The following is a 17,717-nucleotide window of genomic DNA, read 5'->3' on the forward strand; positions in this document are numbered from 1 at the left end:
TGTCTTAGGTATGATGGCTTACACTTGTAATCTCAGCACTTGGGAGACTGAGACAGGAGGATTGCCAAGAGTTTTCTGTCAGTCTAGGCAACGTAGTGAGTTCAAGTCCAGTCTGAGCTATAGAACAATCTCTTATTTCAAAAAGCTAAAATAATGAATAAACAAAGGATCGCACGCTAGCGTGTTTGGCTCCACAGTAAGAACGTTTGCCTGTCTTGCAGAAAGCTCTAGGTTCCATCTCTGGCACCGCAAATTTACCCTGAAAACCTGTTCAGACACCTTTCTGAGAAAACGAAGTAGCTGACAGGTCTGAATGGCATTTGGTATGGCTGAAGAACAGCTCGGCGATTCCGGAGTACCGGACTCTCAGGAATGCTTTTAAACAACTTAAGTGTCGAGGCAGAAGGTTCCCCTTCACGGCCCCAAGAAAAGCTGTTCTTGGATATTGCAGGGTGACGCTATCCCTGCCTCCTCCTTTGCCTCCAGTTTTATTCCGGAATCTGCTCTTCTGAAGTCGGACACGTTTAATCTGTTAAATACATAATTAGAGAGAGAGCTTGGTTGCAAAAATCACTTTCAGTCTTCCCATTTGTCCAAAATACTCCCTTGCTCGCACAGCGGAGAAATAGGGCAGACAATCCGGAGGAAGGACTTAGAACCAACAGCGGGAGGCGGGGCGGGTTTGGTGCTTTTCTCAATGAATACTGAGGCCTCTGCAGATTTGCATAGGAGCGGATCTCTTAGCACCATTGGTTGGTAGACCAGGGAGGAGGCGGGGCCGGCCTTGTGGGCTGGGCTGCTGCGCGGAGTTCACTCAGGAGTCCCGCCCTCGCCGAGGCCCCGCCCCCTGTCGGCGCGCGCTCACGGCTCTGCCAGCTGCTAGTGGCGGGCGCCCAGGCAGATGCGATCCAGCGGCTCTCGGGGGCGGCAGCGGCAGCGGCAGCGGCAGCTGGCACCTCCCGCTACTTCTGTCCAAGGGGTCTCAGGGCAGCGAGACTCCTTCCGGCCGCCCCCTGGCCAATTAACAAAACCGCGGGCGCTGCTGGTAGTTGAGCAGGGGGCTAGATTGTGGGCTCCCCTGCCCGAAAGGCTTTCACTCCTTGGCTGTTGCCGGGGCTGCTCTGGTGCTTGGGAAGTGAACTCCTAGGAGCCAAGACGTTGGTGACAGCAAGGACGCTGTAAACTTACGCGGAGGCAGCAGGAGCCTCCTCTCCGCAACGCAGAGCTTGCGTTCACGCCCAGAAGTTCAGCTTGCAGGGTGATCCAAAGACTTCCTGCAGCGGAGGTCACTTGAGGGGGCGCTAGAAAGCAGCCCCCTCCGGTGGTCCTTCCCTAGACCTTCCTAGGGAAGGAGCGCGGAGGAGGTGACAGGAGCGGAGGACGTGGGCAAGACATTGACCAGCCCTGAGCCAGGGTTCTCAGCCTGGAAAGTTGCGGAAGATTGGAGGCTGCGAGGAGAGCTCCGGTCGCCCAGGGTTCCTAGAACGGTAACTAATTGCCTTCTCCCTTCAATGGTAGTAGTTTCTCTGGTCCCTAAGTGAAGGCCACTACAAACAGGGGCACAGCACTCAGAGCAGCTGCGAGAGGCTCAGGGTCCAGCTATTGAGCCCAGGGTGTCTCACGGTCTCTGGACTCGCCCCTGACTTCCAGATCGGTTGTGCTGAGAACCCTTCTTGTCTGCTTGCGGCTTGGAAAAGCAGAAGAATCGAGCTTACTCACAATCCCTGAGATCAAGAAGAAGGAACCTTTCAGGACTAAGGACTGTTTGGAACCCCTTCCTGTCTTGGAGAGAGTGAAGGGCGAGCGAGGCTGGACCAGCGAGGAAAAGGAGACTAATATAAACTCTAGCCCTCCAGCGGGATGGGAGCCCTTGGGCTTCTGTGGCTCTTGCTGCTTTCGGCAGCAGCCTTGGACTTGGGAGCTGCAACAGATCAGCAGGCGAGTTCCCCGGCCCTAGGGCCGCCTCTGCAGCCCAGGGAGCCACTCAGCTACTCCCGTCTGCAGAGGAAGAGTCTAGCCGTGGACTTCGTGGTGCCCTCTCTCTTCCGTGTCTATGCCCGAGACCTACTGCTGCCGCAGCCGCCGTCCACCTCGGAACCCGGGGCTGGTGGGCTGGAGGCGCGGGGATCACTAGCTCTGGACTGTGCCCCTCTACTCAGGCTGCTGGGGCCGCCATCTGGGGTCTCCTGGGCAGAAGGAATCAGTTCGCCCAGTCCCGAGGTGGGTTCGACGCTGTCCAGGGTGCTGAAGGGAGGCTCTGTGCGCAAGCTCAGGCGAGCCAAACAGCTGGTGCTGGAGCTGGGCGAAGAGGCAATACTTGAAGGCTGCATCGGACCGCCAGAGGAGGCCACGGCTGTGGGGATACTCCAGTTCAACCTCAGCGAACTGTTCAGCTGGTGGATTCGCCACGGAGAGGGGCGTCTGAGGATCCGCCTAATGCCCGAAAAGAAGGCATCGGAAGTGGGCAGGGAGGGAAGGCTATCCACCGCGATCCGAGCCTCCCAGCCCCGCCTTCTCTTCCAGATCTTCGGGACCGGTGAGCAGCTCCCACTAGAGTGTGGTGGGATTTGCATTTTTAGTTACACCAACTTGTAGCCACTATTAACGAACTCTTGTGCTTCGTAGGCTTTTCTCATCATTCTTGAAATTATGACCACAGTTTCTCACTGTGTGTTTGAACATAGTCACTTCCCAATAGAGCCGTCTTCCCTCTTTAGTAACTAAGTTGGGAGAAAAGTTTCTCAGTGTTGGCAGAATGCCTTCCCTCGACTTACACATGATTTAGTTGTATCATAATTGAATGCCCTCTGTCCTGGGCTCTGAGAATGGCTGAAATGCCTCCCCCCATAACTCCTAAGCTCCTAGTTAGTGTGGGACTTCAAATTATCTCCCTTTCTTTCAGACTCTTATTCCTTTCATAGGCCACGGCCTATTTGGAGAATGCGCTAGAGTTTCCCAGAGAATATAGAATTCCTCTTTATATTGAGTCTCAGCCAACCACCCGGCCCTGGCCCTCGTCCCCAGTCCTGGCTAGCCCAGAGGTTCCCTCTTCCTTAATTATTCATTCTGGACTCCTGTCCCCACTCTGTTCTGCCATCTCAGACTCTCACTCTTCCCAGATGTCCTGGAAAAGTCCCAGGGGAACCTAGGAACAAGGGGCGCGAGAGTTGTGGAGAAAGGGATGAAAACCGATAAGGTTGCCTTGATTTGGGGAAGAAGCAATAAATGTCGTCCCTGCTGTCCTCCCCCACTCCCTCCGTCTTCCCTGGGAGTCTCAGCCTGCATGGATGTAGCAGCTGCTCCTGATGATAGTCTCTGGTGGGCCAGTTTCCCTGCAGACCAGACTGCCGGAGGCTCCTGGAATGAGGTTTCTGTTTCATTTACTCCCTCATTTCTTCCCACATTTATCAAGTTAGGGCTGTGTGTGCAAGCACTTACTTCTAACTCTTCCACTAGTATTTTTTGAATGGCAAACCAGCGGTTTTGAATGAATGTTTCTCTCTTGAGACCATGGGGGAAGGACTTGTGAATGAATCGAATATACAATGTAAATGAATGAGAAAATCACAGAAAGAGAAATCATGTTTTTTTAAAAGAAGCCCACACTGATTCTATTGGGCAAAACTAGCTTCCTTTCTATCATTCTCATTCTCAGAAATGAATGAAGTTCTTATGCTCCATTGGTTACTAATGTTTAGTATTAATTGAATGGAAAGCATTGAATGGGGTTCATTGTAGATGTACAACTTCTCCCATGCTAATACATACGCACACCACGCCCACTTACACTCAGTACTCTCCTGAAGCAGAGCTCCCGAGAAGCTGAGGGTCCCCAGTCACTGCACAGAAACTGTGCTGGCATGTGGTTCTCAAGGAAAACAGAGGGCGGATCTGCATTTCAGTGCTGGCATTAGTGACTTCGGCACTACTTAAAACAACCCCTTATGATCAGTGCTGGGATTTGTATTGTGCCTGGTGAAAGGCAGGGTCTGATGAGCTTGGCAGTGCCTTCAGTGAAATGAGAGGAGAGAATGAAACTGTTGTCCCACTAAGGACACTTTTGTGAAGAACAGCTGGGCTTTAATGGCATTGTGGCTTCTGTGGTTTATGCAGGCAGCATCCTCTTTTAGTGCCCAACGCTTCTGTAATGGATGTAAAAATGACTCTCTGGGAAGACAGTTTTCTTCCCCTTTCCTGTCTAAGCATTGCTGGAGCTTCCTCATCGCCTCTTGTGACATGATCATATGCCCCAGCAGTCTCTATCAACTGTTGTCATATGTTGACGGCAGGCAAAAGGGGGTCGTTTTCCAGCCCTGAACCTGCCAACTACAGACAGGCTGCAAAGAAACTATCAGTGGATGGCTTGAGTCACATAATGCATTCAAAGAGCATACTACTGTAGTCGAGCCCTATGTGAAATCAAACCATGCTCGGGGGAAGCTTCATGTAGAAGGAGTGTCTCTCAAGAGCTGCTCTGCTACTGGCTGCAGGGAAGCAGTGAGCATCCCAAGCCCTCCCTCTGGAGTGCAGTCCATTTGGCAGCGGGGCCAACACTTATGCATCATTTGACACATATAGAAGTGCTGGCTTCAGAAAGAGCCAGGATTCTGCCATTAAAAGACTAGAACTTTTGGCCAAGCATTTTTTTCGGAAGGATTGAGATCAAATGGTTATTGATGGGATCAAATAAGACACTAAGTGTAACTGGATGAGCTCCCTGTGACCTCCAGAGAGACAGACAGCTTATTCAAAAGCACTTCAGGCCTTGTGCTCACACTTGAACAGGATAGCCTCTCTCTTGTCTCTGAGGACATATACAATCCACAGTTAGGCAGCTAGCCACGCAGGACTTGCCTCACCTCACTGCCTGCCCACGCCCCCCCCCCCCGACACAGACTCCACTACAGACCTTTCCGTGGAGTGGGCACATCCTCTTGCAACACACCACATTCTGTGTTGGAGGCAGCACTCATTTTATGTGGAAATTCTGGTTTACATTCTGCTACTGGGGTTGATCTTTCTACTTCTCTTGTTGGGTGAAATAGATGAGTTTATTATTTTTATACGGGTTCTTATTTATAGAATGGGGCATTTACTCTTTTGTGACATAGGATCTTCAATTAAATGCAAGGAATATGGACAATTCACTTTCTTGTTTCCTGACCGAGGGGCTGTGGTCCTGCCTAGAGGGGAGCATTGGTGCTGATGGGTCTATGTGTGTGGGGATATTGTTCTGCCACCCCTTGTTGTCAGTGTTCTGCAGGAACCCACTTGTCATAGACTGAAGATAATTTCCTAAACTTAAGCAGGACCATGTCTAGGGAGGTGAGAAAATGGAAAAGAACCCAGTAAGAACAAAGCTAAACCATGCATTGTATTGCTTGTGGTTTGGGCTGCCTGAAAGGACAAAAGGATATCTGAGAGTCTTTGTAGTGAATGACATGGTTGTGGTTTTTCTTTGTGGATTACTGTGAATTCATAAGCGGGATCAATGCCTGCAGCAGTTCCTGGGAGAACCCATTCAGAGAGGCAGTTGCTGGGATTCCGTGAATGGTGATGTACTATCCAGAACAGTCCAAAGCTCCCAAAGAGGTCTGCTTGGATGTTACCCACACAGCTCTGGCTTCCATCCTGGCTTGCAGGTACTTTGAGATCAGCTTCTGTGATCTCACAAACAGAGCTGTAGGGAGCATTATGGGATGGAAGGGTCTGTTTCCCAGACCCTTCCCATACTCACTTCAGGAAAGGAGAGACACAGCCTGGGACATTATATGTACCACAGAGGAATGTGGGCGATTTAGAGTAGATGCATGCAGTGCAGTACACCTGACCCTTGATCTGACATATTGTATATCCATTCTCGTTTCACTTCTGAAAGGGGCAGAGAGAGTAAAGGAAGATCGAGAGGAAATTGGAGCTCCCAGGAGGGATATCAGTTATTTGAGGTGAATTGGGAGAATTGGAACCAGTCCAGAGAAAAGCAGAACACTGATTTAAGAGCCAAAAGGAGTGATTTATGATGAAAGATGAAAAGAATTAAATATATATGGCTGGGTTAAATGGCGATGAAGGGAAAGCCATGGTAACAATCTACAAATCTCTGAAGAGAGCGACTGTCAGTGAGGATCCGGAGTTATTTAGTGTAGCCTTTAGAAGTAATAGGATGGGCCTTCCAGAAGGCAACTCTAGGCTACACATCCAGAAATCTTATTTTCTGAAATAGAGAGTCCTCTGACTGTGGAATGGAATCTGAAGGGAGCAAGTGGGGAGTCAGGTGAGATGTGGGCCAGACAAGCCACCGCATTTGTAATTAATAAGTTCTGATCTTTCCAGATCTCATTCCTGGGAACTTCTTGAGTACTGGTGTTTCTGGGGGATGGGGGGAAGAATCACTAGAGTGATCTTTAAAATTGGGAAACTTTTACAAGATTGTGAGTAAATAAAATTGAAATCACTAGGTTTGTTTGTTATTTTCCTCAGTCCCCCACACTAAAGCTTTTCTCTGGGGGATAGTCTGGTGGTGCACTGGGGGAAGGCTCATTCACCAGAGGACTGGGTGTCCAAGCCATAGGTGTGTGTCAGCACGGGGCTGAGTCATTGGAAAAGGTAGAAGGTGACCAGGGTTTTAAAAAGATGAGATCAGTTCTAGGTTGAGTAAGCCTCTACTGGCTACTTCAAATTCTTTAAAATGTTTCCATTGGATTAAAAACTATTATTTTTTTGTGTGTGGATGTTTTACCTGCCCGTGTTGTCTGTTTACCATGTACACACAGAGGCAAGGAAAGGAAGTCAGATTTCCTGAGGCTGGAGTTACAGACTGTTGTGAACTTGGTGCTGGGAATTGAACCCTGGTCCTCTGGAAGAGCTGCTGGTCTTGCAACCACTGAGCCAAGTCTTCAAAATCAAGTAGATTTTTGAACAGTCTTCAAATTACAATGAGAGAGGGGTGGAGGGAGGGGAGAGAATACTTAGGAGAGGTTCATATGCAGGAATCAGAGAGAATGCTATCTTTGATAGTGGACATGTTTAGGAGAATGTTGGTATGTTGAAGGGCAAGAGCGACTGGCCTACACGTATAGGGAGAGAGTAAGAAAAACATTGGCAGAAATTTCCAATGCTCTCCCACCTTTAAAGGTTGCTGACTGGTGACCTCATTTTATGGGAATTTGCCCAGTCTGGTAAAGGACAGTTCTCCTTCCATTATAACTGCTGTTAATATTCTCGTCTAGTTGTTTGAGACTTTACGACTCATAAATCACTTTCACAGTTATTATTATTTTTATTAATTGCACAGTAGGCAGGAAAAGTAACTGCTCTATTTTGTGAACGGACTGACTGGAATCCAGACACTTGATGACACACTTTCAAGGTCATGTAAGTACAAAGCCGTAGGCCTGGAGACTTGAGTCTACATGGTGATAGGCTATGGGATCTTAAATACTGTACTAGGTGCTGACTAGAGCCACACTTTCCCTTGTCTTCAAATCAAGACATCATCTCAAGGTGCATGTTATAAACTAGGAAGACACGTAGAACAGTGAACTGTGCTTGTCCAAAGGCAATATTTGTGGCCAATAGCCATTACTTGGAGACATACCTGAAAATCTGAAACTCATTGTGGAAGTGGGGAAAGTGGCGATCGTTTCTATGTGATTCTAAAGGTAGGAGGTGACAATTCAGGGTATTAGTCTAGAGATTAAATTGGATGGTGCATGTGAAACCTTAGGTTCATGGCAAATGAGTTATAGAGTATTCCATCAATATGAGTCACAGGTTTTCCTCACAGCGGCATCACTCCAGCATCTGGTGATCTACACTGAAGATCCACATGCATTGGTGCTTGTCTGAATGGTGCCACTTGGAGCCATGTGATCCCCATGTGTGGCCATATGTGATGACGCTGATGACACTGTAGGTTCTCCTGCGATGAACTTCTGACTTCCCAGAGAGGCAAGGGACCAGAAAAGAGTGACCATCATGGTAGCTTCTGTTGCCCCAATCAAACTCTGCCCTTTAGAAGAGAAGGAAGATCAGGTTGTGGGGTGCATCAACATGTGTCCCCTCATCTGCATCAACATGTGTCCTGTAAGAGGTCTTTGGACCTTGGATTCAGTCCAAGCACATTCACAGCCTGATTATTTGTTCTACAGAAACATCTTGGTCTTAATTTTAAGGAAGCATGAGAGCAGTCCTAGGGATGAACAAGACGGCGATCACACAGGACAGCAGTTTCCTAGTGAAGATATCCCTAACAGAGTCCCCTGTCCAGCTGGTTCTCTGTCATGTCCAGAGGGGCGAAGGACCCCTGGTCTCAGGCGTCTCTCTTATTCTGGTTAGCTGGAGCTGTGCTCTTCTCTTCCATTGTCTGCCTCAGCTTTTGCACTGATGACTGGGGAGGATGGGAAGAGAACCAATTGGTTACTAGACCTGAGCACATCAAGAGCAGCTAAACCTTTGGGGTCCCATGGGCACCTATAACCCAGGGTCTCGGGTAGGCTTCCTCAGGAAAATAGCACAGCCTTTAAAAGTCTATTCAGTGACATCTGGTAGGTGATGGTTTTCATGGACCACGACTGAGCCATCACTTTGGAAGATGCTCATGCTTATGATCTTTACTTCCTGGCTGTGGCTAGAATATAACCAGCTGCCAAAAGCTTCTGTTGCCATGACTTTCCTGCTCCAATAGACCACACCCTCAAACTGTGAGCTCCAAGCTGCACTGAACCCCTCCCCTCCCTAAGTTATTTCTGTCATGATGAGGAAGGATCACCGACACAGATGAGGAACTGAAGTCCATTGCTGGCCTCGTGCTGAGACAATGAGGGGTGGGCAGAATCCCTCAGGAACTTTTTTGGTGAGCTGGATTTCTCAAAATCATTTCCCCCCCCCCTTCAGAAAAATTTTGATGACTTTCCAGATGGCTGTTCTGAGCGTGAGTCCACACCCAGGGAAATTCTATCAGATTCACTGGGAGATATCATGTACATATTTTACAAAGCCTGAGACTGGAGAATGGGCTAGGAGAGCTCCCTTAGGACAGATCGACCCAAACACTTGGCTAATTAAGTCTTTGCCTTTGCTCCCTGCCTTCCTGGCTAAGCAGCAGCAGGTATGTGGAGGTCGGTGGCTAGAACCCTTTAGAGAAAAGGAAAGGCTAAAGGGTACAAGTGAAAATGGTATGAGCACAGAGGACACAGAACCTGCCAGCAAGCCTAGGGGATTCAGGCAGTTAGCCAGGGGAGACCTGAGGGTGATTTAAGACACCAACTCTTCTTTTCCTTTTTTTTTTTAAAACTGAGTTTTTCTTGGAACATGGGTTCATGAAGGTAGGCATAGACAAGGCTCTTTTGTAGACTTTTCCACATTATCAGCCTACATAATTAAAGTTAGTGTTCTGTGATGGAGAGAACTCTCCAGCAGAAGCCGGAGGACCTAGAGCCTGTTATGGTAGTCATGAGTAATTGAATTTGAAGTCCTGAGCAATTTATTTTAGATGGCTGGTCCTTTGGGTCTTTAGGGAAGGCATCATGAGGTCTTCACTACCTCATGGGGTCATTATAAACAACAAATGTGATGAGCTGGATGAAACACTCCAGACTGGATCAAGCAATGAGAAGATGTGACTATCAGATTTTTTTTTTTTGGATTTGTTTATTATGTATACAGTACTCTGCCTGCATGTATGGCTGTGTGCCAGAAGAGGGCACCAGATCTCAGTACAGATGGTTGTGTGCCACCATGTGGTTGCTGGGAATTGAACTTAGCACCTCTGGAAGAGCAGCCAGTGCACTTAACCTCTGAGCCATCTCTCCAGCCCCAGATGTTTTTAAATGCTAAGTTCCTACTTCCCCAACCTTTGTTTCAACCAAGCCCCGACACTAGGAGCAGCAATACAGGGTCTGAGATTTTGAGTCTGGTTTGGGTTCAGTCATCAGCATGCCATCCTTACATCCTTGCAGAGGTTCTGTGTCCCCTGCCCAGAGTTTCTCAAAACAGTGGCCCTGCACTGAAGTCCTTCCAAGTTCCAGACTTTATTGTGTGATAAGAGATGTAAGAGTCTTCCTTTGAATAATAGGGATTTTTTTAAAGCACAGGGATGAGAAAAATATCTCTTGAGAGTATAAACCTTGTGTAGTGATTGATAACTGACATATGAATGAATCACTGCTCCTGATAAAGACAGAAAATCCCTGGCGTCAAGAAAGTTCTTTTGGATCCTGTTTCAACCATACCCACTCTCCATCCAAAGTAATGATTTTTTTCCTGATTCATGTCTTCAAATGGCTGTGAAGATTCTTGAACATCTTTACACAGATGGTCTCATGCCACATGTGATGGTTAGTGTTTACTGGCTACTTCCCGACTCTAGAATCACCTAGAGAGATGGTCCTCTTGGCATCCATGTGGGGGATTTTCTAGATTATATTAATTGAAGTGAGAGTCCCATCTTAACTGTGGGTGGAACCAATGCCTGGGCAGGGGATCTTGGATTGCACAAAACAGAGACAGTGAACTGAGCATGCCTTTGTCCATCTCTGCCTCTGCATTGTGGGTGTGATGTGAACAGCTGCTTCAAACGCCTACCACCCTGACTTCCTCATGATGGATGCACCCCAAGTATGGGTAAAAACAAGCCATTCCTCAGCTACATTGCTGTTGTCAGGGCATTTTATCATGAGAGGCAAAGAATCTGAGATGCCTTTTGTCCTTTCTGTATCTGCCTTCTTTTACTGATTTTTGTACGATTTTTGTAAGATTCACCCACATTGTTAAAACTGTTCTCCTCTGCTTTTCTTGGTTTGTGTTTTGAGATAGAGTCTCACTGTATGTCAAGCTGGCCACAACTCACTGTGTAGTCCAGGCTGACTTTTAACTTGTGATTTTCCTGCTTCAGCCTCCTGAGTGCTGCTGTCATGGAGATATGTTTCCACATCTGCTCACAATGTTCTTTCTTTCTTTCTTTCTTTCTTTCTTTCTTTCTTTCTTTCTTTCTTTCTTTCTCTCTCTCTCTCTCTCTCTCTCTCTCTCTCTCTCTCTCTCTCTCTCTCTCTCTCTCTTTCTTTCTCTTTTTGATGGCTATGTTATATTCCTATGAATGAACATATTATTTATTTTTTCCCTTCGACGGTGTTGTCTCTGCAGGAGTCTCAGGTATCAAATAATCTATCACAAATAAAATGTAGAATATATCACAGGTCTGGGGTGGGAGATCTGCTTTATCATTTATCGGACCAAAGCTATTTATTTTCCTCTCTGTATACTTTAGCCTTTTCTCTGTAAAGTGATAAAAATAAAAGCTACTTCCAGGATTATTGTGAGAATTTTATAATGTACAGCCTGTAGAAAGGGTCCCCATGAAGAGTTATATCTCACAAATGCTAATCCTTTCTCCAGCTCTTGATTGTGCTTCTTCCCTTCATGGCCATGCATGTTTCAAAGATGCTTCCTGAAGTAGGGAAGCGACATCTTTAATGGGGAGACTGTTAGCTCATGGAGGCGACACAACAGCCGAAGATATGCAAGCTCTGTAGCCATTTCAATAAATAATTCCACTTATAAATAAAACCGCTTCCAATAAGATTCTTATGCCTTATTCCACAAATGGCGCTGGCATAACTGGATATCAACGTGTAGAAGAGTGAAAATAGATCCATATCTATCACCATGCACAAAACTCAAGTCCAAATGGATCAAAGACCTCGACATAAAGCCAGCCACACTGAACCTCTTAGAAGAAAAAGTGGGAAGTACACTTGAACGCATTGACACAGGAGACCACTTACTAAATGTAACCCCAGTAGCACAGACACTGAGAGAAACAATTAATAAACAATTAATAAACAATTAACCCCTGAAACTGAAAAGCTTCTGTAAATCAAAGGACATGGTCAACAAGACAAAACGGCAGCCTACAAAACAGGAAAAGATCTTCACCAACCCCACATTGGAATGAGGGCTGATCTCCAGAATATACAAAGAACTCAAGAAATTGGTAATCAAAAGAACAAATAATCCAATAAAAAAATGGGGTACAGACCTAAACAGAGTACTTCAAAAGATGAATTTAAAATGGCTGAAAGACACTTAAGGAAATGGTCAACTTCCTTAGCCATAAGAGAAATTCAAATCAAAACAACTCTTAGATTCCATCTTATACCTGTAAGAATGGCCAAGATAAAAAACATTGATGACAACTTGTGCTGGAGAGGATATAAGGTAAAAGGAACACTTCTGCATTGCTGGTGGGAGTGCAAGTATGGTTATTTCTCAGAAAATTAGGAAGCAATCTACCTCATGACTGAGCAATACCACTTTTGAGTATATAAAAGGAGGCTCAATCATACCACAAGACCATGTGCTCAACTATGGTCATAGCAACATTGTTTGTCATAGCCAGAACCTAGAAACAACCTAATGCCTCTCAACAAAGAATGGATAAAGAAGATGTGGTACATTTATACAATGGAGTACTACAGAGCAGAAAAAATTAATGACATCTTGAAATTTGCAGGCAAATAGATGGCGCTAGAAAACATCATATTGAGTGAGGTAACACAGACCCCAAAAGACAAATATAATACTCACTCATAAGTGACTTTTAGACATAAAACAAAGAAAAACCAGCCTACAGTCCACAATCTCAGAGAACCTAGACAACAAAGAGGACCCTAAGAGAGACTTACATGGATCTAATCTACATGGGAAGTAGAAAAAGATAAGATCTGATTAAACTGGAGGAGTGGGGATCATGGGAAAGGGTAGAAGGGAAGTGGGGAGAAAAGGAGGGGAGTGGAGAAAAATGTATAGCTCAAAAGATTTTTATTCTTAATTAGAACATTAACAAATAAAACAAACCATTTAGTCAGTGTGTGATTTTGCAAATTCTTTGGTTTTATAGTTGATGAGACAGAAAACATTGGGTACAAATATGATTATATTTACAAGAGAAGACAAAGACCAAAATGGCTGAGAATGAGAGAAACATGAGTAAAAAAATTGAGAGAGGGGGGTGCAAGAGGCAAATCAGGAAAACAGCGGTCAGGAATCACTTTCTGGACACAGGGATGCTTGGACACAGGGATGCCTGGATACAAGAAAAGACCCAAACGACGATTGGTGTAGAGTGGTGAGCAGAGCGGGTGAAGGAACAGAGAATTGTTTCCGTCCTGGAAGGATTCTGACCACATGTCACGATCTGCACTCCAAATCGAGGGTGTAGAACATACAATGATGATCATCTCTACCTGTATTGAGGTGTAAGTCACAAATACAAATGCGCCTTTGTATTTATTCAAAGTGCAGTTGAATTTGTTTGAGAAACACACACGTGCAATTACCATCCTAATTAGGATCTATAGCATTTTGATCCTATTCACCCTCAACTCCTTCCCTTAACTCCTTCCAGATCTACCCTACCCCCACCTCTGCATCTGTACATGGCCTTGCATTCTTTCTGCTCCAAGAAATTTCTGAACTGATTTCTGTCCTCAGCAGTTTAGTGTATCCTAGAAGTTCCCACGGATGGGGCACACAGCCTATATCTGTGGAGTTCATCATCTTTCACTTCAAAGATTTAGCTTATCATATGCCTTCTTATGTGTTAGTGGCTTGTTTCTTTTCATTACTGAGTAGTATTCCATTGTAAGAGCATACAGTGGTGGGTTTATCCCAGGCATCACTTGATGGACGTCTCCTGTCTGGCGCTCTCATGAATACAATTGTCAGGAATATTTTACGTACAAGTGATTTTGTGGCCATCACTTCTTTCCCATTCATTGCAGAGTTGCTGGAGCACATGGTAAATTTATGTTCATCAAAACACATCTGCCAACTTGTTCTCAAAGTGGTTATATCACCATAGCGTCTCACCAGTATTGAATGTATTCCTGAGATTCAGAATGCTGTATGGTTTGTTCTGAGACAGATGTGGAACCTCAGTCCTTTTCTAAGGGTCTTTACTTTGAGTTTGTCTGTAGAGTTGCCACTTGGAGGGACTGGACGCAGAGGCCAGTCTATTCAGAATGACCATGTTTACCATCATTCTCAAGATTTCTCCTTAAAGCCAGAGCCTTGCTTGTGTTGTGCTATAGTAAAGGTTGCCTTTGGCCTTTGAAGAGAGGCAACAGTGATTTTCTATGTTCTGCTTGGCGTGGAGGAGCCCATGACTTGTTGCTATTGGAGTCTTAGCTTTTGACATCCCTGTGAGGCTGATCCTGCTAGAGGCTTATTATCATGAAATTAGAAGAAAAAGAGGAGAAGAGAGAGAGTGGGGGGAAGAGAAGAGAAGAGAAGAGAAGAGAAGAGAAGAGAAGAGAGGAGAGGAGAAGGGAAGAGAAGGGAAGGGGGGGGGAGAAAGGGAAGAGGGGAGGGAGGGAGAGAGAGAAGAGAGAGGAAGGAGAGGAGAGAGAAGGGAGGGAGGGATAGAGGAGGAAGGAAGGAGGGAGGAAGGAGGGAAGGAAGAAGGAATGAAGGAAGTAAGGAAGGAAGGAGTGAAGGAAGGAAGGAAGGAAGGAAAGAAGGAAGGACATGGAGGTTTCTCTTCACACTTTTGGATGACAAGTCCCATTTCTCTGATCTCCTGGACAGGAGAGAGGATCTCTGAGTGTTTTAGCCCCCTGATGTCACCACCACAGCTCTTCAGGGACTTGCTTTGGATCACAGAGACAAGAGAAGAGAGATAAAAAGAACACTTACCTCCAAGTATGTTGCCTGTCCAGAGCTCGGCTTTCTTCTTTAGTATTCTTTGTTTTATTTACTTTTCAGAGCTCTGAACAGTTGCTTTTTATATGCTGTCCTGCAGTTTTAGGTTGTAAAAACCAGGATAAATACAGTTTAGTGGGTTTGTGCCACTTTGGCTGTGTATTGTTTTGTTGAGAACTTCTATCTGTGATTTTTTTTTAATATTTAATGCATGTTAGTCCCTGTTTAAATCTTCATGCTTTTGTTTTCTGAAAGTGTCTTTGATGTCCTTTCATTTCTGATGACCGTCTTCACTGCGTACGTTCGGACTGGGCACACGCCAATGTTGCTCTTCTATTGTTATTCTTTGTACATAGCTTCTAAGGAAAAGTCAGACCCTAGCCCAAGTTTCCTGTGATGTCTCCTCTACCCTTCGGTTCCCTTAGGATTTGTTTTTCATGACAGTATGTCCACCATTTGCTTAATAAGGTGGCTTGGTGATTTTTGGGGATTTATTGAGAGACTGAATTTGGAGGTTTATATTTTTCATTACATTGGGAAATCTTTTTGTAAGTGCAGTGGAACATTCCAGCACTGCACTGTTTCCCCAATCCCCTATTTATTATTGATTTTTAGTTTGAGATACGGTCTATAACTTATTAAGTTACCTTGAACTTTCTCTGTGTTCCAAGCAGTCTTTGGATTTGTGATCCGCCTGCCTTGGCCTCCTGAGTAGCTGGGATTATAAATGTGAAACACAGTTTCCAAGCTCATATTTGAAACTTTTTCTAATATTTTTCCTGCTTCTACCTTTTAGAAATCCATTGATAATCCTACTGCACAATATATGTTGCTACATTATATAAAGGATCTAAGTAACTTTTTGATGTTTTCTTTTGTTTGGTTTGGTTTTTCAAGACAGGGTTTTTCTCTGTGTAACATTCCTGGCTGTCCTAGAACTTGCTTTGTAGACCAGGCTGGCCTCAAACTCACTGAGATCCGCCTGCCTCTGCCTTCCAAGTGCTGGGGTTAAAGGCGTGCGCCACCATCACATGGTTTATTTCCCCAGTTTTGTTCTTCCCGTGTCTGGTTATTTTTTTTTTTTTTTGCATGTCTTAGGATTTATCCTCTGATGTTCAGGGCTGTTTGATCAGCTGATGGAGTCAGTCCACTCAGTGCTTGAGACACTTACTCATTCCCAGTTCTAGATCTTACTTTAATTTTCATTCCTTCCCCCTGTGCTTATGTTTTGCTATATTCTTGAGCATATTTATTATAGTGATTTTGGAGTTCCTTCTCTTAATTATTTCAACTCTACATCTCTACGTCAGTTCATATTGATTCTCTTTCCTTTGGTTGTATGTCACATTTCTTGTCTTTATAGCAGACAATTTTGTACTGGGTTTTATTCACTGTGAATATTACATTGTTGAGTATGGAGAGTTTTCTGTTTTCATTTAAAGACCATTGAAGTGTTTATGACAGTTTATTTTTTGCCCGTCAATCTGATTCTAGCAAAGATGATCAATCTCTTACAAGGTAAATACTTAAGCCTTTGTTTTATGGTTAATTTAGACCTAAAATTGATGCTTTGGAAGTCTTTAACAAATGTTCCAGGTGTGGTGAGGTCTGTGTGCTGGATATTGGGAACTCGAGCCTTTACCAAGTGTTTTAATTAAGGTTGCTATGCTGTGAAGAGACACCATGATCTGGCAACTCTTATGAAGGTAAAGATTTAATTGGGTCTGACTTACAGGTTCAGCATGGCAGGTAGCGTGGTAGCGAGCAGGCAGACATGGTGCTGGAGAAGGAGCTAAGAGTCCTACATCCGGATCAGCAGGCAACAGGGAGAGAGAGACACTGCGCCTGGCCTGAACTTCTGAAACCTCAAAACCCACTTGTAGGGTCACACTTTCTCCAACAAGGCCACCCCTCTTAATCCTTTCAAATAGTGCCACTCCCTGTGAGCTTATGTGGGCTATTTTGATTTAAACTACCACAGCAACTTTGTGTGAGCTGTGGTAGAAAGTGTTCTGCCTACAGTTCCCTGGAAGTAGGTTTACACCCCGTCCATCCCTCCTTCCCCCTCCCCCCCTTCTTCCCTCCCGCTCTCTTTTCCTTCCTTCCTCCCATCTTTCCTTCCTCTCACCCTCCTTCCTCTCTTCTCACCCATCCCATTCTCCATCAGTTGTTTTTAGCTCACACTGTGGTAGCGCACCCGTAAACACATGGCTTCCTATTCAGCCAAAGACTCGTGGGAACTCTTCTTATACAATTTTATGGAAGAATCGCTTTCTCTCTCCTTTATCCTTCTTCAGATTTTATGAATGCCTATAGCTTTTGGAATATTTCCTGAGAAAATACTTATTCATTAGTTATTCTGTTTAACTGAGCGATTACCAAGTTGCATGAAGAAAAATCTCTTCCTCCCTGGGGGATTTCACAAATGAACTGAGGAGAAGAGCAGACAAAGCATGCTCCTAAATGCCCCTAACTAAAGGCATCTGCCTCTCGAAGGCCAAAGGAATGGTGAAGCTGGCTATCGTGGTTCAGTGGGGACCTGAAGGTTGGTTATTACTGGGGTGAAGGTCAGGACTGTTCTGTACCTTCAGATACCAGAAAGCCCACTCTGCTAAAGGCAGATACACTCTGCTTCCTCAGTGTGTGCTGAGAGAAGTTCTGTTCCTCTGAGACAGGAAATTATAGCCTTGTAATTTAATAAACAATAAGCTGGTTGCCTTGGGGCAGGGAATCAGGTCAAAGGGTATCTGTCGAAAATGATGGATTTCTTTGGGGACTGAGACCGAAGTTGAATTTAAAAAATACCCCTAGGAGTAGGTGATCTGAGAACAGTCTTGGAAGGAATGCAGCATTTTACTTAAGAAAAGCTAATCACTGGGCCTTGCAATATGGGGTAATAGCAGAATATGCTGTCTAGAAGAGGAATGGTTGGCTGGACAGAGAAGAGAGGAGAAGGGAGAAAGAGACATCCAGACAGCAGAGTCAGACAAACTCTGTGTGTGTGTGTGTGTGTGTGT

General features: G+C 45.3%; 1 protein-coding gene across 1 annotated transcript in view; it reads left to right on the forward strand.

Moving 5' to 3' along the window:
* The first annotated feature begins 1,860 nt into the window (after positions 1-1,860).
* The window catches only part of Alk (ALK receptor tyrosine kinase), a 733,404-nt gene continuing 717,547 nt past the window's right edge, over positions 1,861-17,717 (forward strand). Inside the window, exon 1 of the mRNA XM_038319976.1 lies at positions 1,861-2,536. Within this exon, the coding sequence (XP_038175904.1) occupies positions 1,861-2,536 (676 nt within the window). The remainder of the gene's footprint in view (positions 2,537-17,717) is intronic.

The sequence above is a fragment of the Arvicola amphibius genome, chromosome 2 (genome assembly GCF_903992535.2).
Source record: "Arvicola amphibius chromosome 2, mArvAmp1.2, whole genome shotgun sequence".
NCBI classification, from domain to species: domain Eukaryota; kingdom Metazoa; phylum Chordata; class Mammalia; order Rodentia; family Cricetidae; genus Arvicola; species Arvicola amphibius.